The sequence below is a fragment of the Lactuca virosa genome, chromosome 3 (genome assembly GCF_052849685.1).
Source record: "Lactuca virosa cultivar CGN04683 chromosome 3, Lactuca_virosa_CGN04683_v6, whole genome shotgun sequence".
In the NCBI taxonomy this organism is placed as follows: Eukaryota; Viridiplantae; Streptophyta; class Magnoliopsida; order Asterales; family Asteraceae; genus Lactuca; species Lactuca virosa.
In genome coordinates, this window is record NC_136428.1 from 49,334,249 (window position 1) to 49,361,128 (window position 26,880).

Sequence of the window (26,880 nt, forward strand, 5' to 3'; positions counted from 1 at the left end):
GAGCATCCATTTGCTACGTACACGATGAGTTGGTGGTGGGCCGAAGCAATTACTAAATTCAAGAATCGATTACCCTACACAGAAAATGATCGATGAGGCCCACATACCAGAGTGGCAGAGTCTGCCAACATGTAGACGGAGTCGGAAAAGTACTTTGAGAACAATGAGTGCTCCTGCATGGAGACGGTTGTATGCGAGGTAAGTTTGGACGGTTGTTTTTTGAACTTGATCCCACAAGTTTGATACTTGGAATTTGAGAATCCTTACGGGGATTTTAAGAAGTCGGTAAAGGAGACTTATGATTTGAAAGATTGGGATTGTTTAGAGAAGACAGTGGGTGTATGTGTGTGTGTTGTGTTCTTGGTTCACCGAAATCCCTACACCCTCTTCCTCACATAACCTATGGTGGTTGACGATTCGATGACAGAGAAACCATATCAGAACAATATCGGAGTTTTCATCTGCAGGTGGGGGCACCAAAATGAACGGGAAACTAGATTGGGAACATGGGAAACAACCACATCGGAGATGGCAACAGTAGAGGAGGCTGAAGAGGGTCAATGTTGTTTGAGTTAGGGTAGCGGGAGCATATGGAACCTTCGTGAGCATCATCATCATCATCGAACCCACCACAGAACGTCACCCTCCTACCTGTTTCTCCGCTGCCCTAGAAGTGAAACACCATTGCCACCCTATAGCTCCGTCGACCCACCATTAACCACCGCTGCTACCGTCTCAACACCACCTCCTTACACCGTCACCCTGTTCACCGTTATGGGTTTTGTGAGGGCTTTCAATTGTTGATTTCAGGATCTTCTACATGTATAAACGAGAAGAACACACACATACATACACTTGCAACTCGATTATGGATTGTTCATCATCGATCTACAGGTGTGTGTATATATGTGTGTTCCTATTATCCCATAATTACATTTCTTGGATGTCTTACTTAAGGTTATATATATATATATATATATATATATATATATATATATATATATATATATATATATATATATATAGAGAGAGAGAGAGAGAGAGAGAGAGAGACTATGTTTATTATTAATAAAACTTTAAGTTATATAGAAATAATATAAAATTACAAACAAACTAGCTCAAAATGACTACGAAACCAAAAAAATCGAGGTTTAGACCAAACTTCAGAAAAAATGGATACCACAAAGACCATTTTTTACTGTTTTATCTATGAAAAATAATATCTATATGGTTTTAAATATTTTCAAAGTCATCTCATAAAAATATCTAACAATCATTTCACATGGATACATTGAACCTTTTTAAGAGATATAACTACTTGACTTTCATTGTTGATTCTTTTTTCTTTGTAAAGTAATATACCGTGATTCTTTTTTCTTTGTAAAATAATATAACTTATAGTTTGTTACATGTGACAAAATATTTGATACCTTTTATTAAATAATAAATAAATTACATTTATTTACATGTTTTGAAGCTTTGTAACATTATATAAATAAATTACATTTAATTACATTTAGTCCTCGTGGTTTGTAATTTTCTTAGTCACTAAGGTCCAAAATAGTTTCATATTGCAAAAATGAACCCTATTTGAGGGTTTGGTTGTGGATATGGTCCTAATTTTAACCGTCAAGATGAATGTGATCAGGTCCTAAATTACTTATCAAATAATAGTAATTTCAGAAAGACAGGTTTTGTCTCTGACATCTATAGGAGAACAATAAGCTTTGTTTAATTGTTTTCTTGGCTTAAGCATAAGGGCAGGTTCTATAGCCTAGATTGGATTACTTAGGGATTGAAATGGTTGAACCCTCTAGTTATTGGTGGCAAATCAATGGGCCAATTTAAAGTAATATGCAAATGGAGACTATGAAGTGGAATGGAATCTGCAACTCAATTTGACCTTGCTTGGACGATTTTACCCTTTGCCCCCTGCTTATTGAAAATGTTATGAGATCTTGACAATACTTATGTGTTGGAATTAATTGTGGAATGGATTTGGTTATTTTACTTCAAAATGGACATGCTTTGGACGAATTTACCCTCAAAAAAAGAAGCCCTGTTCTTGTGGTGGAAGATGTTCAGAGGATTTTTGGTAGCTTTTTCCGAGAAACAAGAATACTTGGTTGCTATTTTTTTGTCAAGTTCTCAAACTTTGTTGCCATTAAAGAAGAGCTACCCTAAAAAAATTATTTTGACAGAAATGGAATATAAAGATAAAATAGTCATTTAGTCTTATTAATTAACGTAACATATGTATACAAACATTTTATACATACATACATACATCATTATCCAATTAGCCACTTTATTCTTTGACATCATTACCTAAGTAACCTCCTTATGAGAAAAATAAAAAGAAACAGCCCCTAAGACACTTATGACTATAATTCTCTTGATCTGATTACTTATCAAATATTAGTTCTAGCAATTAGTAACATAATTATTAACACTTTACTACAAACCAATGAACAATACATGATTAGAATGGCGGAAATGTTTTTTAAGCACGAAAAGATTTTAGAAAATATGAATCTTGATTAACATTTGCCATTTAAAATACAAAAAGACAAAACAAATTATGATAATAACAGTCATTACTCGTTACACATAAGATTCAATAAAATAACAGAAGGTTCTATTGAGCAACAACATTAGTTGATCTTACTATGCATACCTGATAGAAATCATTGAGCAACTTTGCATATGTCTTCATATTCAATTGCCTGGATAATCCTTCCATCATATACACCCTTCTCAATCTGCACCTTTGCACAAAACATCTCAGTGTTAACAGACAACAATCTTGCATTTGAACCTCGATAAGCACCATTAACAATCCTCACAATCCCACCAATTTGAGGAATAACTGTCTCAAGCTCTTCTTGATCCACCCTCAACTTATGTTTACTCTCAAGCATCTCAATTTCACCAACATACTTATCAATCACCTTACGGATCACACCCTTTTGCTTATAATAACCTTTCTCAGCCAAATCTTTACTCGTCACTTTTACAATAATACCCTCACACAACCAATAATCTTTCCTGTTACTCCTCTCTTTCGCCTTCTCTTCTTCTCTTATCAACTCATCCAACGCCGACCCGCCACCTGTCTTTTGTTTCTTGTCTTTCTCAACTTTCTCCACATTTTCCACCTCATCAAAAACAAATTTCGAGCTTCCCTCCCCTTTAACATTTTTCATTGAAGAACCGATACTCAGCTTAATCTTCTTCTCACCACCATTATCAGACCTCAACAACAACTTCACATCTTCATTTTCTAAGACTTTGTCACTCCCCATCAATTGTTCGGCTCGCTCAATTTGCCTTTTGATCTCCCTCTCTTGCTTCTCTTCATCCACAATGTCGGCTTTCATTCTCTTGTTTTTCAACTTTTCTTTCAAAAGTGTCTCGGAGTCTCTATCTATGTATGTGATAAACCACCCTTTTGGTGTCTCTTCGACCTTACACTTTCCTGTTTTTCCCAAATGCTTTACAAACTCGGTCAAAGTAGCCCATTGAGTTGAATTCATGTGAACATGATGTCTGTCTGCAATGTACTCGTTGTAGACCACAGTGGCTGCAATTCGACTAAACCTATGGCTACGTTTCATATGCTCAAGGAACATGGATTCAAATTCATTGGTGTAACCACCAACTATCCGATTAGGGTTTTGACCAAAAACTTCCATTTGACGTTGGTGGCCTTCGCTCATGCAATGGCACTTGAACCCGTTCTCATCTCGACATTGTTTTTGACACATCTGACAATACCATCGAAGCTTTTGGAGCCCTTTTGCTTTGATTCGGTTGGCAATTGCTTTTGGTGTCAGAAAATCGTTTTTACCCATTGAGGATTTCAAATTTTAAGAATCACAGTGATGAGTAGGAACCTATTTGTGTAAACTAAAGGATTGAACCTGGATAGAGCAAAACAATAATTTAATTAAAAATATGACTGAAAGTGAAAGATGATGGTGTGAATCTGTAAAAAAAGTATTTAACTCCAAAAGTGTTTTTGGGCAAACGTGCTTATTGACTTGTGGTGGTAGGAAAATGAGATTTTTAAAAAATGTTTAGATTAGCTTTTGTGATTGCAAAAGTCAATAAGTCAATAAAGTGTTTTTTTTTTAAATGTTTGGCTTAGCTTATACATGTAAAATGACCAAAAAGGGAATGCCTAGATTAACACCAAACCAGATATCAAACAGATTTGCAAATTCATTTATGATATTTGGATCATCTACTTCACAATTCACATAGAAACAAGCATCAGTTATCTCAAACTCAAGATTTTAACACCAAACTAGATTAACATCAAATCAGATATCAAACATATGTAATTGAAAAAAAAAAAAGTTGTAATTCTACTTCACAGTTCACACAAAAACACATAAACAAGTATCAGTCATCTCAAACTCTAGATTTTAACGCCAAATTAGATATCAAACAGATGTGAATGAAAAAAAAGTTGCAAACTAATTGAAAATAAAGTTGAAAACTATGATGAGGCTGTCAGTGGGAATCGATTCCAAAAAAAGAAAAATCAGGAATTACACAAAATTTGATATCAATCAGATTTGGAATCAGGAATTCCTGATACGGCTGTCAGTGTAAACTTAGCTTGAACAAAGGAGGTGTATCGATTCACAAAAAAAAAAAATTGGGATTAAAATCAAACCAGAAATCAGGAATTCGATTAAACCAGGAGTGAGACAGAAATTAACCTTTAGATTCAAAATCTAACAAGAAATTCATGTTCACCGTCGATTCCAGAAAATAAAAAAAACATGTGCTTACCAAACCAGAAAAAGAAAGCGGGACTTACCAGGTGACCGGAGAAGGGCGTCAATTGGGGGGATAAAGAATTTGGGAAGGGTTCAAAGATCGCTGCCGAGTGCCGAGGAAGAAACGCAAAAGATCCCTCGTATTCCTTCGCTATTCGGTATTTCTCCTTGATTGGGCTTGGCTTGGATAATGGCCCAATGGGGAATTGGGGATATAATATCAAGTTATTAATCTATTTACCGTTCTAAATTTTTAAATACAATTTATAAATTATATGTAATTATTTTAAAAATTGGTTAATACCGGGGAGTTTTCCTATAAAATCATAGTTATAATATTATTATAACTATTTTTTTTAAACGGCAAACGAACTAAGTGGAAACATACTCGTAATATTTCAGTGAATATCCCGTGTTCGAGTTCCTTTACCGGGCAAACCCAAACCACATAGGGATTTCCAGGAAAAAATTCTCCACATGCGTCACCACAAGAGGTAGTTTAAAAGAATCGAACTCCCAACCCCGCACCCACATGGGTATAAATCCGGTGCACCAACTCGGCTAGGCACAACACTAAAACTATAAAACAAAATATTTATTTAACATACAATACATATATTAGTTTTAAGGTAAATTATACGAATCGTTCATCGTGCAAATGTCAAAAGGCACGTTTGGTTTTTATTTTCAAAAATTAATTTGTATTGTCCCTCGTTTGTTTTATACTGGCATACTTCATCCTTGAAAGACTAATTTGTTGTAGATTTAGTCTGTTCCATATTTAAAATGCCTATAATGCCCTTGTGTATTCATTTTTCAGTTAATCTCTGATACTAATATTTATTATTATTTTTAGGTTAAAAAGACACTAGGTTTGAACCAATTTTTGGTGGGTTTTATCGGATTTGGGGCGGTTTTGGATCCGATATCAAATCCAATTTTACCGATAGGATTAGGATTCGTTTATAATCTAGTGGGTTGGATCCAATCCGATCCGGTTTGGTCAAATCCAGTTTTGACCAAAACTGGTCTTCGGATCAGATCGGTTTCAAATCAGTGATCCAGTTTTTGTATACATCTCTAGAGACTATGAAGTAACACATTAAGAGCTATAAAAGGGTTTGAAAATAAATGATATAATATTTACCAACTAGAATACATAATTGATTAAAGAGTTAGTATTTATTGCTTATTATATGTTCCTTTTCTCTCTTTATTCTTCTTTTTATCTTTTTTTATGGCTCTTTTCTTTCTTCTTATGTCTTTATGTGATCACCGCACCTTTAAGTAGGGATGAGGGGCCGGCCAAACCCAGACCGGCCTAGCCCGAAGACCAAAAACCCAAAGACCGAAAAACATGAATTTTTTTACCTGAAAACTGGACCGTTTTTTGGTGTATCGGGTTCGTGTTCGGTCCGGTCCGATCCCGGATACTAAACCGGGTTTCGGGTTTTGGACCGAATCAGATCACGTGCAAATGAGGTGTCTATAAAAAAACACAAACATAATTAACATTTAAAACAAATAAAAAACTGCACTATTTAGCATAAAAACTGCACTTTTATAAAAAAAATAATGTTTTAACAAAAAAACAACACTATTAATAAAAGCTCCACTTTAATAGCTTTTATATGTAAAAAACAACAAACAAAGCATCATTAATAAAAAAACTGCATGTTTTATAAAAAAAATAGCATGCTAGATACATTCTTTCTTGTAAAATGATAGGGACAAACGTTGATCAAGATTTATAAATAATGTTACAATAAAAACATTAAGTTTTACACATAATGTTACGGTATAACAGTAACTAATAATTCAATATCCTTATCTATATATTTTAAGGTGAAAATGTTTTCCGGTCAGGTTCGGGTTAAATCCCATATTCAAGGTTCGTCCGGTCCAAACCCGAAACCCAATTAGTGGTAAAAACAAAACCCAAAACCCTGCCCACTAATAAGAATATCCGGTCCGGTCCGGGTCAAGGTCAACTTACTAAATCTAAACTATGCAAATTTTGTACACAGAAAAAGTAAAGGGGTCAACAATTTAGATGAAAGAAAGCATGCTTGTTTGGAAGTATCAATATGCGAATTCGGATCTAAGGAGCTTTTGGATAATTTGGAAATGTTCTTGCTAATGAACCCGTTATTGTCAAGAATGTTCACAATATTGTTGAAGTTAAACCAGAAGTTAGTACTCTTTTTCCCTTTTATATATATATATATATATATATATATATATATATATATATATATATATATATATATATATATATAGAGAGAGAGAGAGAGAGAGAGATAGGTTCAAGTGTTTAAACTAAATATTGTATTATTATATGCATGATTGTGGACCAATCAAAATTTAATAGAAAAAACAATAATTAAATAAACTAGTTACGTTGATTTTAACCTAATCCCCGTTTCTGATCTGATCAATCGTTGTAGGATCAATTTTCATCACCGGTTCTGTGATAGTTGGGAAATCGTGAGGAGGTGCGGAGGGAAGAAGCATCGGGACAGCACCGATCCAGGGGGCGTTCGATTGTTGTGTTTGACAAGAAGAAGAAAATACGAGAAAGAGAGGGGCAGACGCCCTTCTCCGGTGACTTCTTCCTACGAGAGCTCACAGGTGGCCAAAAAAAACCAACGGCCTCTTCACCACCGACCCTCCATCTTGTAGCATGAATTGAACGCAACCCACCCTTCTTCTTTGTGTTCCGATTGCAGGTGGGTGTAGCCAAAACAAACCGATGATCTACAATTTGATAGTTTAGATTCAAGATTATTTTCAAATATGTGATAACATTAATCTGATTTTTTGAAGCTATACGATCTGAATTCAATGAAACCGGTTCTCGTAGAGCGATTTGCATGTTCGGTCGATTCCAACAAGTTTGATCCCTCGTTTCCTTTCTTTAAATTAAATGAATGGTAAAAAGTAGTATCAAAGTTCATTAGGGTTTATTTGATTCCAAAAAGAAAAATCATTATTTGATACATAATTTGGATTAATTAGATCTCCTCTGTTTGGTAATTAGTCATTTTCCTTTTGCATAATATTAAAGCGATAGTTGAGAACTAAATATCAGACAAGGCGATAATTGAAAAGACAATGTGGAGATCAATTTGTCCCATGGAGTATGAAAGTAATTGTTTAAAGGTGATTATTTTGACCACTGTAATTGTTTACATTTTACTTAATGCTTTTTAATTATTGAAAGCTTTTTATCATATTCTATTATGTTATGATAATGTTGTGCAAGACTATCTATTGTGTGGGTTCCTAGAAAGACATATTGAAATAGATGGATTTGATGTTTTATTTTAATATGTTCAATTTGAAAATGTTTGCAGACTTTGAAAAAACGAGGCTTATGAGGTAATTCCAATTTGTTTGGCTGCATTTTATGAATTGATTCATATTTCAATTTATGTTTTTTTTTCCTGATTTAACACTTCATTTATGTGGACAGTGCATGATCTTGACAACGTTGAATTCTGAAAATGTATCAAGTATGTTTATGTAGATGATTCAATGGATGATATTGGTGAGATTCCAATTCGATTGGAATGGAATCACGAATTCCAATTCTGTTGGAATGAAATCACGAATTCCAATTCTGTTGGAATCACAGAAGTTAATGCTTGAAGAACGGACTACAAAATTGAAACGGACCACATTATTCTTTTAGAATGTAGACAAAACTGCAAAAATGGTCCCTGTGGTATGCATTTTTTTGGGTTTTTAGTCCAAACCACGACTTTTTTGGATTGGAGGTCCTTTTGAGCTAGTTTCTTTGTGTTTTTGGTCCCTCAGTAAACTGAAAAGACTATTATGCCCTTATGACATATTTTTTATGCTTTTTCTATTTAATTTAAATGAAAAATAAAATAATTAACTAATTTGGGGCCTACATCTCTCTCTCTCTCTCTCTCTCTCAAAAACCCATTGATAGGTTGTCGACAAGGTGTTGGAGTAGATCGTTCTCTTTCTTAATCAGAACAGAGGAGTCGATGGTTCTCTCTTTCGATCCATAGCTAGTAAACAAACAAGATCAGACGAGTGTTCATAAAAAAAAAGATTTACAGGCCTGTCAAGATTAATGATCCGTTAATGGAGTTTCCCAATATCAGAGGATCAATTTTTTCTTTGTTTGTGTCCTTCCCACTGCTTCTCCTTATTCGTCTGCAACTCCTCCGACAGAGTTTCCCAATACCAAAAACAGTGTCGTTCAAGACCAAAAACCATAACCCTCTTCACTTTCTGATTATGAACCAGAGCATGTACAATAGCTTGCATCGATACTTCCTCCCTCTTGACCGCTGACTACATCTCTTCCCTCCTCCAACTTCACCATCAACATCCATCTCTTCCTCCTCCCTCTCCACCAACCACCTATGTCATCTGAATTGCCCCTTCGTGACCTAATTATCGTAATCTGAGTTGCCCCTTCATGACCTAATTATCGTCATCTGAATTTCCCCCCTTGTGCACCAAAAATGTTCAATTTTTTTGCATCATTGATGGAACCCAACCCTCAAAAAGTTTTTTTTAGCATTTGAGTTCACATTCGATTTGGCTAATGTTCCATTTTTGCATCTAGTTTTCATCTATGTTGGTAGTCGTTGGTCATGGTGGTAGTGGGGGGATTTGAGAGAAAGCATATGATTTATTGATCCGATTTCATTTGGAAGGTTAAGTTGACGATGGGACCAATGTTTCCGATGGTCGAACCATCATCTTCATATGCCTCTTCTTTGAAAGTACAACTATACAGGGAAGCATGGTGCAAGGAGACACCATTTTAAATGTGAAAATGGATTTGTCTATTATCCTTCATCGTTTCAGGTTACTTTTGCATTTTTGGACTCTGGGATTTTTTTTATCTTTCTCGGTTGCACTTGAGCTCCCTTGATTCAGCAAAGGAAAATTGCAATGTCAAATCTCTTTTTCTCATTTTGGGTGATTTATTGTGTGTGTGTTTGTTGAAAATGGTATGTATGTGTTTGATTTACGGTGGTAATTAGAGTTGCGATTGTGATTTTGATTAGATTAAAGAGATAGGCGTGTTGAATGCCCTGTAACTTTTTGGTTGAAGAAATGAACATGTTGAATGTTCTTTAATTTTTGGGCTGAAGCTATGAACATGATGATTTTGACATAGTTAAAGAGGTCAACGCTCTTTGATTTCTCATTTTGGAGAGGGAGAGAGAGAGAGAGAGAGAGAGAGAGAGAGAGAGGGAGGGAGGATGGGTATGTGGGCCCCCACTTTTATTTTTTATATATAAATACTTATAGGAAAAGAATAAAAATGGAAAATAAATATAGTAAGGGTAATTTAGTCTTTTCAGTTTAGCGAAGGACCAAAGTCGCAAGCAAACTACCTCAAAAGGACCACCAATCCAAAAAAGTCGTGGTTTGGACTAAAACCCCAAAAAAATGCATACCACAGGGACCATTTTTGCAATTTTGTCTAGAATGTATTAGTCGTTGTTAGATTTTGATGTTTTCTTTCCCGTTTTGAAAGTTTTTTAGTGTTATTCTTTAACAATAAATGTAATTCTTAACAATTGTTACCCGTATTCTATAAGAAATAATGTATTTTTTGTTTTTATTCTTCAATATATTGTTCAAGAATTTGTTATTCTACAAGAAGTTTTTAAATCCATGATCAAGAAATAGGTTCAAGAATATTTTTATTATTTATGGTTCAAGAATATTTTTATTTTTGAATATACTCATAAACATATTCTCTCAGAATGTCCGAATTAAAAGAATTATAATTCGTAAAATCGGATTTTTAAAATTAATAGAATCTATGATCCCTTAAAAATGCATTTTTCCTTTATTAAATCTATTTTAATTGACTAAATTACCCTTGTAATTAATTAAGAAGATATTTTTCAATTATATTTAATTCAATAATATATATTAATCACTTTCTTAAAATAAGTAAATTTGATTGGTCCACAATCATGTATACAATAACACAATAATTACTTTTAATAGAATAACCTAAGCCTATATATATATATATATATATATATATATATATATATATATATATATATATATATATATATATATATTAAAAAATATCAGCAAGCTACTTATACCAATAATAGAAATGCACTTTAATCGTGATTCCAATATTTTCAATGTCCTTTATTTTATATTGAGAATACCAACATACTTCTATTTATATACTTTTAACTACAATAGCAAGTCACTTAAATTTATATATGAAAATTAGCAAGTACGTCGTATTTTTTAAAGATTTTGGATCATTAGGAAAGTGTTCTTAAAGATTTTGGATCATTAGGAAAGTGTTCTTGCTAATGAACTCGTTGTGGTCAAGAGTGCTCAAACTTCAAAATATTGTTACAAGTTAAAGCACAAGTTAGTACATTTTTTTCCGTTATATATTTTTAAAACATAATGCCAACTTACTTACATTTGTTTACCAATAATACTAATATAGTTTAATCACAGCTCCAATAATGTAGTTTATTTTATACCCAAAATAGCAACATACTTATATTTATATACTTTTAACTATAAAAGCAAGTTACTTAAAATTATTTACCAAAATTAGCAATGAACTTCTAATTTTTAACCATAATAATAATTGCAACTTAGTTACTTTCTTAACCATGTGTATTGGTGCAGCCCTCTTGTAAGATTGCTCCCTTTTCTCTTTAGATTTGTGTCAATATAATTAAGATAAAATTTGTAAATAACTATTGTAATGCTGTTTTGTTTAGGTTAGTGGATATGATTTGTTACATTGCGTTGTAAAATTTAAATGTTTGACCTGCCACATAGATTAAAAAGCATGATTAATAAACAAATACCTAATCTACTTAACATGGCAAGTTGAGAAAACTTTTTGACCAAAATTAATATTATGAATATGTTAGAATGATTACTAATAGGCAGATTAGTAAGTTTTGATTGGTTCTTTTTTTTTCTTGTTGTATTTCTTGAGAAGGCTTGTTATTTTATTTTTATTTTTTAAAATTTTTGAAGATGCCGTTTATTTTATAACCTTGAAGTGTATTTCATCCTATCAGGTAACTTACTTTTATAAATTAACTTCAAAATGTTCAAGCTAGTTTCTGAATTATGAATTTGGGTTATGTTAAACATTTAACAGGCATAACAGGGAAGATGAGAGATTATCAACTTGCTGAGTTAAATTGGATGATAAGACTATATAATGGAATTCTTGCAGATGAAATGTTATGCAAAATGATTTTTATTCTTATAATCAGTTCCAAATTTACACAACTCAGTTGATAATGAATTTTTTTAGGGGCTTATAAAAACTCTACAAACCATCTCATTACTTGGTTAGTTGCATGAATTTAGAGGAAGAATGCATGGTTGTCCTTATAACATGTTAGCATCGATTGTTCTTGTTAAGCTATGAAAACTAAGGTGTTGTTTGTTTTTTGTCTGCAGATATTCTGGCATCTTCTGTCTCCGTCGCGCAGCCCACGCGCAGACGTTTCACAGACTTTTTTTTTATGAAGATTGAAATATCTAGTATGCCCAAGAGTGATTATAGAGTGATATTGCTAATAATATATGATCATATACGGTCACATCTTATAGCAAGTTACCGCCAATTGATTATTTATTAGTATAATTTGATTATTAAAAAATATCTATATCAACACTTGTATTTAATTGGAAAATTATTATTTTATGGAGATAATATTTTACTAACTGGAATTTTATTATTTGTGGAAATAATATTTATTGGAGAAATAACAACTTATGAATATATCATAAAGTATGATTATTTATTAGTTATATTTATATCTTAATAAACTGGTTAAAGTTTATTTATATAAAAGATAGTTTTATATAAAAGAGATATTTATAAATATATTAGACTAGTTATATGTTATATATATATATATATATATATGTATATATATATATATATATGTTAGAATCACTTTATATAAATGATATACTTTTATATAAAGTTGATATATAAATATATATAACATCTAATCATGAATAAAGAAAGAAACACACCATGCCTTGTCCCCTTGACCATTGTGGCCGAAAATCAAGGAGCATGGGGTCTAGTTGTTTTTTTCTTTGTTTAATATATGTCCCATAACATGCTTTAACTTTAGCTTTATGGTCTTGCTTTTGGTCTACACTTTTTGAAGTATAAAAGCAAGACTTGCTAGTGTTTTGGAAGTAGTTTTTGCAAGCATAATTCTTCTTCTTCTTTGGAGCCTAAAACCGAGAGCAATGTGCTCTCTATGGGGCTACCATATTTCGAAAGTTCAAGGCCCTTCTTCTCTTCCATTCTCTTGCATTTTGATGTTAGACAAAGTTCATTTGTTGCTTCACCTTTGAACATATATTTGGTATATATTTCAAAGGCTTATGAACAACAAATCACAAGTGTATACTAGCATATTTTGATGGTTCACTCTTGCTTGGTGGATACTTCTAGAGAACTCTTGTTTAAGAGTTTCATGCCACACTTCATCGACTTCCAACCTCCCATGAGGATCAAATTCTTCAAAGGTTGTTATGATTTCCCTTCTATGGTTGTTTTAATCTTTCTAACTCTTGCATAATGATCCTTGGTGGGTAAAATCGTTTTAGTTTTATTCAACATTTTTTAAAGCTTCCGTTGTCATTTTTACCGGTTGTGAAACCGGATTTTTGAATAAAAACCCAACAAAGACTGCATACCTAAAAAGGTCTACACGTTATCTTCTTGGCGTAGATGTGGACCTGAGTTTTCAAACCTCTTCAGACATCTTCTAACCTAAAAAACACATCTACTTTTGTTTTGTTGTTTTGTTTTTTTTAAAACTTAGATTTATTCCAACTTTATCTATGATAAATAAATTGGAAAAAAAAAGTTACAATACTTAAAGAAAAAAATATTCGATAACACAATCATCTGACCTTTGTGACAAATTTATAAATAAATATTTAATTACATAATAATTGGTGGAGTTGTTTATATAGATATGAAAAAAATCATAATATTTATATTTTTTTGTACCAAATTTTATAAAAGGGTAAATTACACAAATCGTCCCCGTGCAGGTGCCGAAAGGCACGTTTGGTCACTATTTTCAAAAATTAACCCAGACGATCCCTCGTTTGGTTTAAAGTTGCATGTTTCATCCCTAAAAGACGATTTGTTGCAGGATTAGTCCATACCAAATTTAAAATGACCATAATGCCCCTGTGTATTTTTTTCAATTAATCTAATATTATTTATCATTTAAAAAAAGGAAATTGGGCCCATTCTCACCCACCCTCAACATCACCCCTTTCTTTTTTTCTTTCAGTATTGTAGAACCCGCTAACAAAATCATATACTTATGGCAAGCTTCAAGATACACATGAAGTCGATATGCACCTCAAAAGCTACCATGAATTCGAAACCTAAATCAGACACCATATGAGCAAGATTACCTCATCTCGATCTGATTTTGTGATGGGGGAATCCATCGCCAGAAAGATATGAAGAATAGTCGATCTCTTTTCCTCTTCTTTGTTCTTAATGTAGAACTGTCACACTCTTTCTTTATTCTCTATTCGAATAAGAGGCAAAGGCGTTATAATCGGAGGCGGAAGCAGACACTATCTCCGGCGCCATGGTTATACAGGGTTGCAGATGGGTTAAAGCCTATTTTAGATCCATTCAAATCGGTACCAAGTGCCTTTCAGATATGGTCGAATTGGAATGATGGTCTCTCTCTCTCTCTCTCTCTTTTATCTTTTTTGTAATTGTGATTGTTTATTAGAAAACAATCGATGTTTGGGAAATTTTACAATCGATGATTATCAGATTTTAACCTAGGTTGATTTTTTGGGATCTCTTTTACATTTGGATTTCTGGATGCACCATATAAGGAAATCATACAAACCATAAGTCTGATTGAATAGAAAGCATACATGGATGATTGAATAAGAAGACGGGTGCAAGGTTCAGATTGAGGAAGCAGCTGTCGGCATATGTTTAGATTGATCTCCTTCTTCACATATGTTCAGATTGATTTCCGCCTAAGGTTTCAGATCAAGGGGAGAAGCCACATGCAAGGTTTTCAGATTATGATTTGGTTTAAGGAGGACATGGCGGTGATAGGTGGTGGTGTCAGACTTGCTAGCGATGATAGGTGGTGTTAGTTAACCTGTGGAAAATCTTGAGATGGGGAAATGGAAGGGGAGGGTTTGGGATGTTTGTTTTATTTTTATTTTTATTTTTTTTACTTTAAAACTGATAAATAAATGAAAGAAAATGAAAAATAAAAATTATTAATGGTAAAATAGTTATTTCATGTCCATAGGGACTAACAGTGCAAGAAAAAACAAACACATAGACGATCCAAGTTAATTTTTTAAAATAGAGACTAAACGTGTGTTGACATATGCACGAGGGACGAATGGTGTAATTTACCCTTTATAAAACATTATTTAATGCAACATCGTTTATTTCTTGGGAAAAATATTTATGATCAGTTTTTAATTGATTTAATTGAAAAAGTAAAATAAAAATTTTGAAAATTTTCATGTAAAATCAAAATTTATTTCATTCATGTTATGTGTTAAATTCTTTTATCCCTAATTACAATGTTTAGGTATAAATTTACGACTAAAGTTTGTTGGTTTTTATCAAATATATACGATAATTATTACCATTTTATTTTCACTTTTTATACAATAATGCATAAAAGTTAATCTACATTTGTTAATTATCTATAATAAAGTCATAAAATTATCAAAACATCTGTAACATCCCGAGAATTGGTAGGTATTCCTGAACCCTCTCCTATCATTACCTTGTCATTTATGGTCCTTGGGGTTGGAAGTGAAGAGCCATGATAAGTTTAAGGACCAAGTTTGCAAACTTGGGCCAAAAAGGGAGTACGTTGCGCGTACATAAGAGTACGCTAAGCGTATTAAGGTCCGCCTTAGTACGCTGGGCGTACACTTGTGTACGTTAGGCGTACTAATGTCTGGGTGAAACCATAATATTTAGGGTTTGGAGCCTATATAAACAACATTATGAGCACCAGAACTCCCTTACCTTAGCCTCCACAACCTACATTCGTCCTCCCCAAACCCTAGCTTTTCCTTTGTGTGTTTAAGCTTATTTGGTGTGTTCTTGAGTGCTTCAAGAGGAAGGTATTGCATCAAAGTGTTGGAGAAGAAGATCAAGCTTGTAGATCTGAAGTTAGCTTGTGCTCAAGAAGCTCCAGAAGGTATAAAGTTCCAAACTTTATGCATATATGCATAGATCTCATCATTTTACTTTATTAGAAGCATTTCTTGTCCCAAAAGCCATAAGTTGGTGCATGTTGTGATTTGGACGAAAAGAGCTGTCCTTCCAGACTCTTGAACGTACCTTGAGTGATAAAAATAAGGTCCCATTAGTTGTATGTGTCCCATGCAAAGAGAAATAAGGTCTTAATGGATTAAGACCAAGCATTAAGAACTTTATGGACGTCCAAAGTGATAAAGTTCGTGACTTTATGGATCCTAGGCATGTTAGGTCTCTGGATCTGAGGTTTGGGCTTAAGTGCTTAAGCCATTAAGCACTTAATAAGGTTTTGGCAAACTGTAGAGTACACTCAGCGTAAATCCAGTACGCCCAGCGTACTGGGTCAGCCACCCCGATGGTGGTCAACGACTGGATGAGTACACCCCGCATACCAGAGGAGTATGCCCCTCGTATGCCCTCTGTTGGGCTTTTGACAAATGAACTTCATATTTTAGGCTGTTTATGGGCTAAATGGGTTTGGGCCTTCGCTGGACTTTGTAAACAGGATGTTTTGGGCCCAATAGTGATAGTGGATCATGGGTTTAGGCCTAATTAGGGAGTTAGGCCCAATTTAGTAAATTGGGCCGATAATGGGCTTTATATGTGGATTTTCAAGTCAAGGACTGGGTATTTGGGCCTTGACCCAATAAAGAGAATGGACTTAATGAATGGTGTGGACTTGTAGTCAAGAAGGTTATTTGGGTATTAACTTAGTATTTATTGTGTATTAGTTTGGGATTCCCGGCGAGACAGCAGCCAGAGATTTACGGTACTTCAGCCCTACTCGCGAGGTGAGTTATCCTCACTATATCAACAGGGTCTAAGGCACCAAGGCCGACCCTTTATGGATTGTATCCAGTTATGGCATGATATGATTATTGGTTTGCATCCTGGTAGTTAGGATGAGGTTATGTTTATGCTTAGTGACCTGGTTAGGTCGGTGTCCTGGTTATAGGATGGTTATATGTGATATACTAGTATGAACTGCTAAATCGGTATCCTGATAGATTGGATGGTAGTATGTGTTATGTGGTATGATCTGTTTGATCAGTTCGTTGTCTATAGATTGTTATGTGATTATCTGTTATATGTGCACATGTTTGTTTGGCGGTTGAGGCTTATCTGCTTTGTGCGAAAGCCAATAGACTTGGGCATTCCAACCTGTTGGTTGTGGGCCGTGAGTATTCCATCCCGAGGATGATTGAACTCATAATATGTGGGAATTCTAACCTGTTGGTTGTGGGCCTGGGGGTATTCCATCCCGAGGATGATTGGACCCATAGTATTTTGGCATTCCAACCGATTGGTTGAGGGCCTAGGGGTATTCCAACCTGATGGTTGACTGGACCCATAGTATGTTGTTTATGTTTATATGTGTATTGTCGTGGGTATGGGTATTTTGGGGGAACTCACTAAGCTTTCGGGCTTACAGTTTCAGTTTATTGTTTCAGGTACATCAGGGGATCGCGACAAGGCTTAGGCGTGATCATACAACTACTCATGTTTTATTTATGTTTCTGGGAAGACTCTGGTATTAGACTATTTTGAAAACAAAGTTGTAATAGCTACTGGTTTTAAATGTTTTGGGAAAGTTTTAAATTGGCTTGAATTTTTTGGGTGTTACAACATCTCTTTTAAGTTTTTTTTTTAATTAGTTTAATTAGATTTTAGTTTATTCTAACACCCTGCAGATGTTAAAAAACAAACAGTCTTCTTGTTTCAGGCTGCAGATGTTTGGTCTATCTCTTCTACTTAAGATGTTTGAAGATATGGTCTGTAGACTGCAGACATTTTGCCTAAAAAAACAAACAACTCCTAAATGGTGTGCAAAAGTGGAAGCAGTGATGAAAAAGAGTGAGTATGTCTTCTATGGAGGAATGTGTTTGCAATTTGATGGAATTTTAATGCTTAGACAACAAAAAAGTAGACAGTGAAATATGAGGAATTGTAACAAACACATGGCGTGCGTGATGCGTCGTATACATATACCAAAACAAAAGGCACACAAAGATGAGCAAAATCAAAGAACAACATGTATGAACTATAATCAACAACAAGAAAAAGACAATGTTATTCCATATAAATAAGACCAACAGGAAACGCAAAAAAAAGAAACTTTACTTACCTGAAAGTTATTGGTGTCGCCAATGATCGGTTGTCGTTCAAAAGTACTTCACGAGCGTCTGATCAATGCAACATTTGAAGCTTCAGTGTTTGTAGAGAGCCTGAAACCACAACGACGAATAAAAACAATAGAATTTGTTTCCATTATGACAACGAAAAACAACAAAGTACAAACAAAAGAAAACAAACAAACAAACGGCATTATCTATAGATGGGTTGCAACAGAACAACAAAGCACAGACAAAAAAAAACAAACAAACAAACGGCATTATCTATCGATAGGATGCAAATAAAACTCATATCAAAGTATTGTGCCTAAATCATGAAATCCAAAACTTATATCGTTTTTAAGAAGTTTTGTTTTAATATGTACTCCATAATAATATGACAAGTAAATCACAAAATGAGATTCAGTGAAGGTTTATTTATTTATTTATTTTTTGTCTTTTTCCCCTTGATTACTTTCTTTGTAACTGTCCACTCTATAAATGAGCAACTTCATCAAGCCATTTGCATTTCCCCTTTTCTCTCTCTGACAACACCAAAAATGTGCGGTGGAGCAATAATCTCGGACGCCGATCCCGTCTTCAACCGCGACCGGAAGCTGTCGGCCGACGATCTCTGGTCCGAGTTTGACACCTCAGATCTCTTCGGCTGGGATTTCAAACCACAAACACTACTTTCCACCACTGAAGTTGCTATCAAGAACAAAACTATTTCAAAGCAGAAAAAAATCTTCGACGAAGGTATCATCTCCGCCATGTTTAAACACATACGCACTGTGTATTTGATGAAACTTTAACAGGTTGCATCGAATAACACGCCATTGACACATTCTACAAAGGAATCTCCGTTTATTTTTCGATATTTTGTTCTTGTATTCATATTCTAACATCTAATCGATACCTTCTGTGGTTATTGCTTGATTTTGAATTTATTTTTTAATCCAAGTTTCTTCAGAGAAAAGTAAAGCTACACTTTAAGCAAATGGAAGCTAGAATTTTGTTTTTATTTAGTTCAATGACGTACAAACAACTGGATTTACAGATTTTGGATCTGTTACTAGATTTTTGGTAACTTATTTATCTAATTTGGGAATCTTCAAGCCCAAAATTATAATTTTAAAACAAGTTATTAACTTTTAATATTTTAAAACAAACAATTTGAAATTTTAAAATCAGGGTTTGACAATAGACATTGAATGTAGAAACAACTTGAAATGGCGATCAAATTTATCCAACGTTCTTTTCCATTATTAAAACTTATCATCGTTATTATAAGTTATAACTACCAATGATTGAAAAAATATATCGACGATAACCAAAAGATTAACAATTTTTTTTTTTTTTTTATTTCAGAAAAATCACAACCTATCGAGAAGAAGCCAAAAGCGAGGAAGAACAAGTACAGAGGGATCAGGCAGCGGCCATGGGGAAAATGGGCGGCGGAGATCCGAGACCCACAGCAGGGTGTCCGAGTCTGGCTCGGTACATTCAACACCGCTGAAGAAGCTGCTCAAGCCTACGATGAAGCAGCCAAACGTATCAGAGGTGGTAAGGCCAAGCTCAACTTTCCATTACCACCGGCGAAGAAGCTGCGCACTGAGTCGACTCAGTCAACCGTCCATGTATCACCATCACCACGACCACCTGCATTACTGAGTTACGACCAGTTCCAAAAACAATCTTACTACTCGAACAGTGTGGCTGATGAGCACGAATTCAAGGAACAGATCTCGAACCTTGAGACGTTCTTGGGTCTTGATCATGAGTTGACTCAGTTTGGTGGACTCGGTGGTGAGTCAGCATGTGATGTTTGGACGATGGATGACTTCCCGGTTATCATCTGAGTTGTTTCCGAATAAACTGAGTCGAGCGAGTGAGAACCCAGTGAGTTGAGTTTAATTAGTTCCTATATAAAACGTAAGACTCGTGTTAATGGGGTGGTTGTGGTTAAGGCTGACGAATTTGACAATAAGTTGTGTCGCCGGCGGCCTACGCTTGCGGCACACACCATATCCATATATGTGTGATTTTCTGTCTATTTATGGGTTTTTTAATGTCTACTTGTTTTAGAATGAATGTTTATAAAGCGTGTGGTATATAAATCAATAGCCTTGTAAGTCAATCATTTGTGTTTTGGAATCAATTGAACATATTTATCATTTGTTTCAAGAATGATGGACAACGTATAATAATCTTTTGTATTAAATTGCATTGTTGACTATTTCCTCAAAAATAATGTCACTCATGACAAGTTTGTCAAAGATAGAAATCTTAACTAATATTTTTTTATGTTTTGGAATATCGGATCAGAATATCCTATCAAAATGAACTCGTATTTAAATTTGCTCACAAGACCATGAGTATGCATCATACATTATAACTTGATGTTGATAAGATGTCTAGTGTAATCAACTTTGATTTCTTACGCGTGAACTATAATTTTTGTTGAAAACTAATCGGAATCCAAAGATCTCATTATATCTTGCTTCATGTAGATTATAGTATAGCGTGATCATGATTGTTTTCATTTCTATGATCTTAGAATTGTAAGAACTTAATATCAATACTGATACTTTAACAACTACGATCCATTGTAAATCTAATATTCACATTTCTTGAACTGAAATAATATGAAAGTTCCAAGTTTTTATTGATACAAAGCTTATCGAGTATATAGCCAAAAATGTTCGCAAAGAAATGGGAGTTCATAAATAAAGGGAAGTATTTTTAAACGGCGTAGCTTTCAATACATAAGAGAATACATAACTCATTATCATCCTCAGAACCAGGGCACTCGCTAACACGCCTCTAAGAAAACAATCTAACTAACAACCCCTTATTGAAAAGTCAGGAATATTAAGAGGATCAAAAATATTATATGTTTCTTACAAACACTAAATTAAATAACTAAAAAGTTAACATATTCATACTTTTATTAGAAAAAAATATATTGTGATGTGAGATGCATTAACATTAATTACTCTAACACAAAAACACAATCGCGAAATTGTAATATTGTGATTAGTCGGTGCGCGAAAGCTGACCCGGAAACCCTCGTTAGGAAGTTCCCTTTCCAAAAAATTAAGACCGGGAATCTTGGCTAAATATTATGGTGAAAAATGGTTGTGTTTGTGGGTGCATAATTGAGATATTGAATCCATTTTCTTGGTAGGTAGCGAGCTTCATTCTTTTTTTTTCGATCGTCGCCTTGGATATGTTTTATGAAAGTTATGCAAAATCTTGAAAAGATAGATTTACAAAATCATTAGGGACGCCAATATACAATTCTTTGAGCTTTCTTCTAGCATTGGTCAACGTTACCCGAACACTCATTATTACAAATGTTTTGATCTTTTGGTTCCATAGAGAAAAAGTGTGTGTGTGTGTATATATATATATATATATATATATATATATATATATATATATATATATATATATATATATATATATATATATATAGAGAGAGAGAGAGAGAGAGAGAGAGAGAGAGAGAGAGAGAGTGATTGATATATTAAGGACCGTGGGGATGTAGATTGCATATATGTAATATAGATCCAACGATCGACCGATAAAAGCTAAGCCTTTGGCAGGTTTGTAATAAACACCAAAGAGTATGTCAAGACTCTAAATTAAAATTTGCTCAAAGACTCACAATAGACTTCACAAAACCCATTATTGAAGTGGGATAGGGACATATGTCAAAATGGATATTACATCAAGAGCATACTCCATAAGTTTTAATGTATATTACATAAATTTCAATACGCTGATTAAAAGGTATGTGAAGAAGATGGCAAATGATTATAGTGGTTATTTACATCATATCTTAAGGTAACACATGAATCTATAGAGTGTTTTGAATCGAGCATTATATTCTTATTTTCAACTAGATAGTTATTAGGAAGAAGGTGTTTAAGCATACGTGATGCAATGATGTTTTGTGATCTATAGATGATTAAACGAGGGTAATAAAAACAGAAGTAGAGGTAGGGAAATGAGGCTACCAAATGGTTTTAAAGGTAAACAATATGTGTAAATGCGTGTGAGCATGGTGGGTGTGCTTATGTGGACTTTATTGCAAGACCTCATAATATACAAGGGGATGATGCATGTAATTGATAAGTGTGTAGAACCAAAGTGACATCGTGGCAGTTAGGGGCACTTGAGGTAGGTCCAAACATGAAGCATGAATGGTGAAACACAGGGGTAGGTGCCAAGTTCATGATGTCTAAATTGAAAAAAAAACACTACATTTTAGTTTTCTATTTTTGACGATAAGACTAAATTGTGTAAAAATCACTATATTTTGGATAATTATTACAAAATTTACTACATTTTAGTTGTTTTTACACCCTAAATGTGATGTCACCATATAGTCTCACCATGAAATGTTTGTGCTACATTAACATGCCTCGTTAGCTAGAAATCATGTAACCTGAAATTGGCAGGAAAAAAGATCAACATTGAACATAATTGGAAAACAATCATATTTAAAATCGAAAAAAATAATGGATTGTCAAAATCGAAAAAAATAATGGATTGTCAAAATCGAAAAAATAAAATAAAAAACTTAATGTCTTTTTATACCCTTGTATATATCGATCCAACTTTTAGTAATACTTTTACACCAAAACTTTAAATACATGATTGTGATTCTAATTTTGTAGTATATATCAAACTATTTTCATATTTTCAATGATTCTTTTGCTCCAAAATTACAAAATACATTGATTGAGATTTTATGTTGTTCTAAATTAGTTGTTGTATATATCAAATAATTTTCAATGAATCTTTTAAGCTAAAACTATAAATACATTAATCCACACAACTAACACTCACTCCAAACGTGTTGCTTTTAAATTCTAATAAATACAATAACAAATTTGCAACAAAAGCATGATTAAGATGGGTTTAAAGACTAGAATCCATTCACCATGTTGCAAGTAAAGAAAAATATAAAAGGGGTAACACTTGGCCATTTGCAAGAAAGTTTTTTTTACACCCAAAGATGTCACCGGATATTGTCATCATGAAATATTTGTGCTACACTAACATGCTTCGTTAGCTAGAAATCATGCAACCTGAAACTGACAGGAAAAAAGATCAACATTGAACATAATTAGAAAACAATCATATTTAAATTCGAAAAAATAATGGATTATCAAAATCAAAAAAATAATATAAAAACTTAATGTCTTTTTATACCCTTGTATATATCAACCCAACATTTAGTAATACTTTTACACCAAAACTTTAAATATATTGATGGTGGTTCTAATTTTATAGTATATATCAAACTATTTTCATATTGCTTCAAAATTACAAAATACATTGATTGAGATTTATGTTGTTCTAAATTAGTTGTTATCAAATAATTTCAGTGAATCTTTTAAGCTAAAACTATAAATACATTAATCCACACAACTAACACTCACTCCAAACGCGTTGCTTTTAAAATCTAATAAATATTATAACAAATTTGCAACAAAAGCATGATTAAGATGGGTTTAAAGACTAGAATCCATTCACCATGTTGCAAGTAAAGAAAAATATAAAAGGGTAACACTTGGCCATTTGCAAGAAAGTTTGATCAAGACTTGCCATAAGATTTGTTGTGTAGTTGCGATATCATACATTGGATGTAATCACTAATCACAATCAATGATCAAATCTAAGAATATCATTAGACAAAAGTTTTACATATAATATATTATAAATCAACCCCACCAATTTGCTTCGAGAGATTTTGATGGATGCTACATTCATGCACCTTCTCTCTTATTTTTTCTTTCTTTTATGTACGACTACGAGACCGTCCATATATTTTATTCTTTATAGTTTATATCGTTTTCTCCTCTCCAATCACTTGCTTGATTATCCAATTTGTTCTAGTACTATGATCATTATTCTTTAATCTTCCAACTAAAGGAGATTTTTTTTTATCAATATTTAATTCTTAATAAGGGTGGTATGTTTGAAACTATGAGTGTTTTTTTTTAACATAAAATTTTACCGGTGAAGATTGGAAGAACTTTGTAGGACTTTTTTTTTTTTTTTTTTATATATATGTCTTAGGCATTCATGTCTTACGTAAAAACATGAAATTGATAGCAGAGTCCCAAAGTGTCCGATACACTATAGTCTCAATTGGTACGTGAAAAACAATACAATCTATTCTATCATGTCCCGGATATTGAACACAACAAAATTTTCTTATTAAGGATATATTTGACAAAAGTAGTTGGTAGCTTGAAGTTGTGATTTTTATTTATGCATAAGTGTTTGACAAAAATAACTTTTAACTTTTAAATCCGAAAAAACTATCTGCAATAGTTTTTGGATTCAAAGTTTTTTTTTAAAATAAAAACTAAAAATTCCTTGCGAGACTGAAACTTTTTTCTTGCAATTTTTTTTAAGCACATAAAACTAAGAAAAATACCCAACAAGCACATAAAGTCAACAAAGGAACCTTGATACTGAATTTAAAAGAGAAATCCATCAACCCTACTAATATTATGAGAAATCCATCAACCCTACTAATATTATAGAAAAATTTGGAGTTAGAAAAATATAAAAAACAATAATTATCAGTTTTTAAAATTTTTATAGTCTTTAATTTTAAAAAGTGGAAAATTTTAAAAAAATTGTTGCACTAAATGCGTTTTCAAAATTCTTATTTCTCATTACAAATTTTTTTTGAAAATAAATCATTTTTTCTATAATTAAATGCACCCTTTTAAAGTGTTGTATTTTCTTTCTTTTTCTACATCCGACAAAAATAGAATTTTAAATAAATAAAGCTATTAAACAAGAAGTTAAGGGGGTGTTTGGGATTATTTTTAAGCTCAAAAGTTTTTTTTGTAAAATTTCTTTTTGACTTTAGTTTTTGAGGAGACAAAAACCTAAAGTTGTTTTTAAAAAGTGTTTGAGCTATATTTCTTGACTTTTGAGTGTAATTTGCTTTTAAAAGCTAAAAGTCACACTTTCCTGATTTTTAAAAACCCAATCTTTTTTTTCTTTACAAAAAATTACTTTGAAAATAATTTTGTATTTCTCACACATCTTTTGGTATTTTTTTTTGGAAAAGTTAAAAGTAAAAAAATCTAAAACAACAAATAATGACCCAAGTCCTTCAAAAAACACATTTAGGGGTTGTTTGATACCTTTCTGACTGGGCCCGGTCAGTATTTTTGGCTGACTCGGTCCGGTCAGCATGTTTGATACATGTTTGTATTGCTTCTAACGCTGACTTGGTCCAAAAAAGGTTGACTCGGTCCTAAAGGAAAAAAGATTGACCGAACCATTTTATGGAATCTGACATTTGTGCCCTGATAAAATATAATGTCTCCTCCTTCAACCCATCATTTCCCTCACACAACTATTCCTCGTTCAAACGTTCTTCCTCCTCATTGTCTTCAAGCAAAGCGGCTTAAGCAGCCTACCTTCACCTTGGCAACTCTCCTATTTTCCTTCTCCTAGCCCTAGATTCCTTCTTCTACTCCTTGCCCCGAATTTTGATAACGCTCCTCCCTTCTCCACCCCCACATTTGTTGGAAAAATAAGGTTTGTAGTGGAGATCTGGATACCACTTGGATCGTGAGAACACTTTCCGAACTAATATTTCTACCCTATGCCTGGGTTGCACGAAATTCAGCCTAGGATAATCCAAGAGGACACTTACGATTCTAGGCGCAGAAGTCGTAAGCCAAATTACTAGAAGGATTTTGTGTTTGTTTGATGAAAACGAGAGCTTAAGAATTTCATGTATCTCTTGTCAAAGAGAAGAGTCGTTTATATAATAAACGAGATTAGGGTTTCTCTTAGGGTGGGCCGCCATGTGTTGCTTTGGAAGCATGTCAGGGAAATTTAGATTTTAATGAGGATTTAGAGTTTCCCAAACTAACGAATTTTAATGAGGATTTAGGGTTTCTCCTAGCGGGATCCCAGCCAGGGGCTCTGCCCCTTGGACCCCGCTAGGGGCGCTGCCCCTAGACCTCGCCAAAGGGGGGTCACCCCTTTGGAAACCCCGGACCCAGGGGTGCTGCCCCTGGACCCCCGACTTGCATCGAACCGGCTTCTAATTTGATCTTATACATGTGTGCATTCCGCACAAACCCGTACATATATTAGAGTACAAATTATGAAACCCCTTAGCTCACATGTTAGTTCCAGTTTCATAAAATGACATGGTGACGCTAAAATCACCAACAATCCTCCCCCATTTTAGTGTAACCCTTGAACAAACATAACCTTATCATAACAAACTAAGCTAGTACATAATGAAATATTGAAACGACTGAATTTCTGTAAGTCCCAAAATTGCTTGACGTATCAATCAGATCCAATTGATGGTGCGAAATCCCAATCAATTGGATGATGAAATATCAAAATAGAGAAGAAGGAGAAGAAGAATAAGATGAATCTTCAATGTTTATATGATTAGAATGATGTCCCAACACAATATTCACACACACATATACAAGTTCTCTCTAGTTTCTCTCTCTGGCAATATGATTATGAATGAATGCTCGTCTCTAGTCGTACACTCTTATGACTCCACTAACACTATATATATATATATATATATATATATATATATATATATATATATATATATATATATATATATATATATGGACCT

At 33.5% G+C, this 26,880-nt stretch overlaps 2 protein-coding genes across 2 annotated transcripts; one reads left to right on the forward strand and one right to left on the reverse strand.

The window, feature by feature from the left end:
• Positions 1-2,518: 2,518 nt before the first annotated feature.
• LOC145165638 (DNA/RNA-binding protein Kin17, conserved region) lies at positions 2,519-4,974 on the reverse strand. Its single transcript, XM_079084416.1, has 2 exons — positions 4,832-4,974; positions 2,519-3,923 (listed from the first exon to the last, which is right to left on the reverse strand). The coding sequence occupies exon 2, from the start codon at positions 3,852-3,854 to the stop codon at positions 2,688-2,690; it is 1,167 nt and encodes a 388-aa protein (XP_078940542.1). The 5' UTR covers positions 3,855-3,923; positions 4,832-4,974; the 3' UTR covers positions 2,519-2,687.
• A 13,754-nt stretch (positions 4,975-18,728) lies between these two features.
• On the forward strand, positions 18,729-20,358 carry LOC145165639 (ethylene-responsive transcription factor RAP2-3-like). The gene is made up of 2 exons (XM_079084417.1): positions 18,729-18,977; positions 19,590-20,358. Exons 1-2 carry the CDS (start codon positions 18,779-18,781, stop codon positions 20,078-20,080), a joined length of 690 nt encoding a protein of 229 aa, XP_078940543.1. The 5' UTR covers positions 18,729-18,778; the 3' UTR covers positions 20,081-20,358.
• Positions 20,359-26,880: the final 6,522 nt, after the last annotated feature.

Excerpts from the sequence above, each read along its gene's own strand:
- LOC145165638 (XM_079084416.1), bottom strand. The coding sequence starts at position 3,854 with ATGGGTAAAAACGATTTTCTGACACCAAAAGCAATTGCCAACCGAATC.
- LOC145165639 (XM_079084417.1), top strand. The coding sequence starts at position 18,779 with ATGTGCGGTGGAGCAATAATCTCGGACGCCGATCCCGTCTTCAACCGC. Across the intron at positions 18,978-19,589 it reads GAAAAAAATCTTCGACGAAG|AAAAATCACAACCTATCGAG; the intron begins GTATCATCTCCG and ends TTTTTATTTCAG.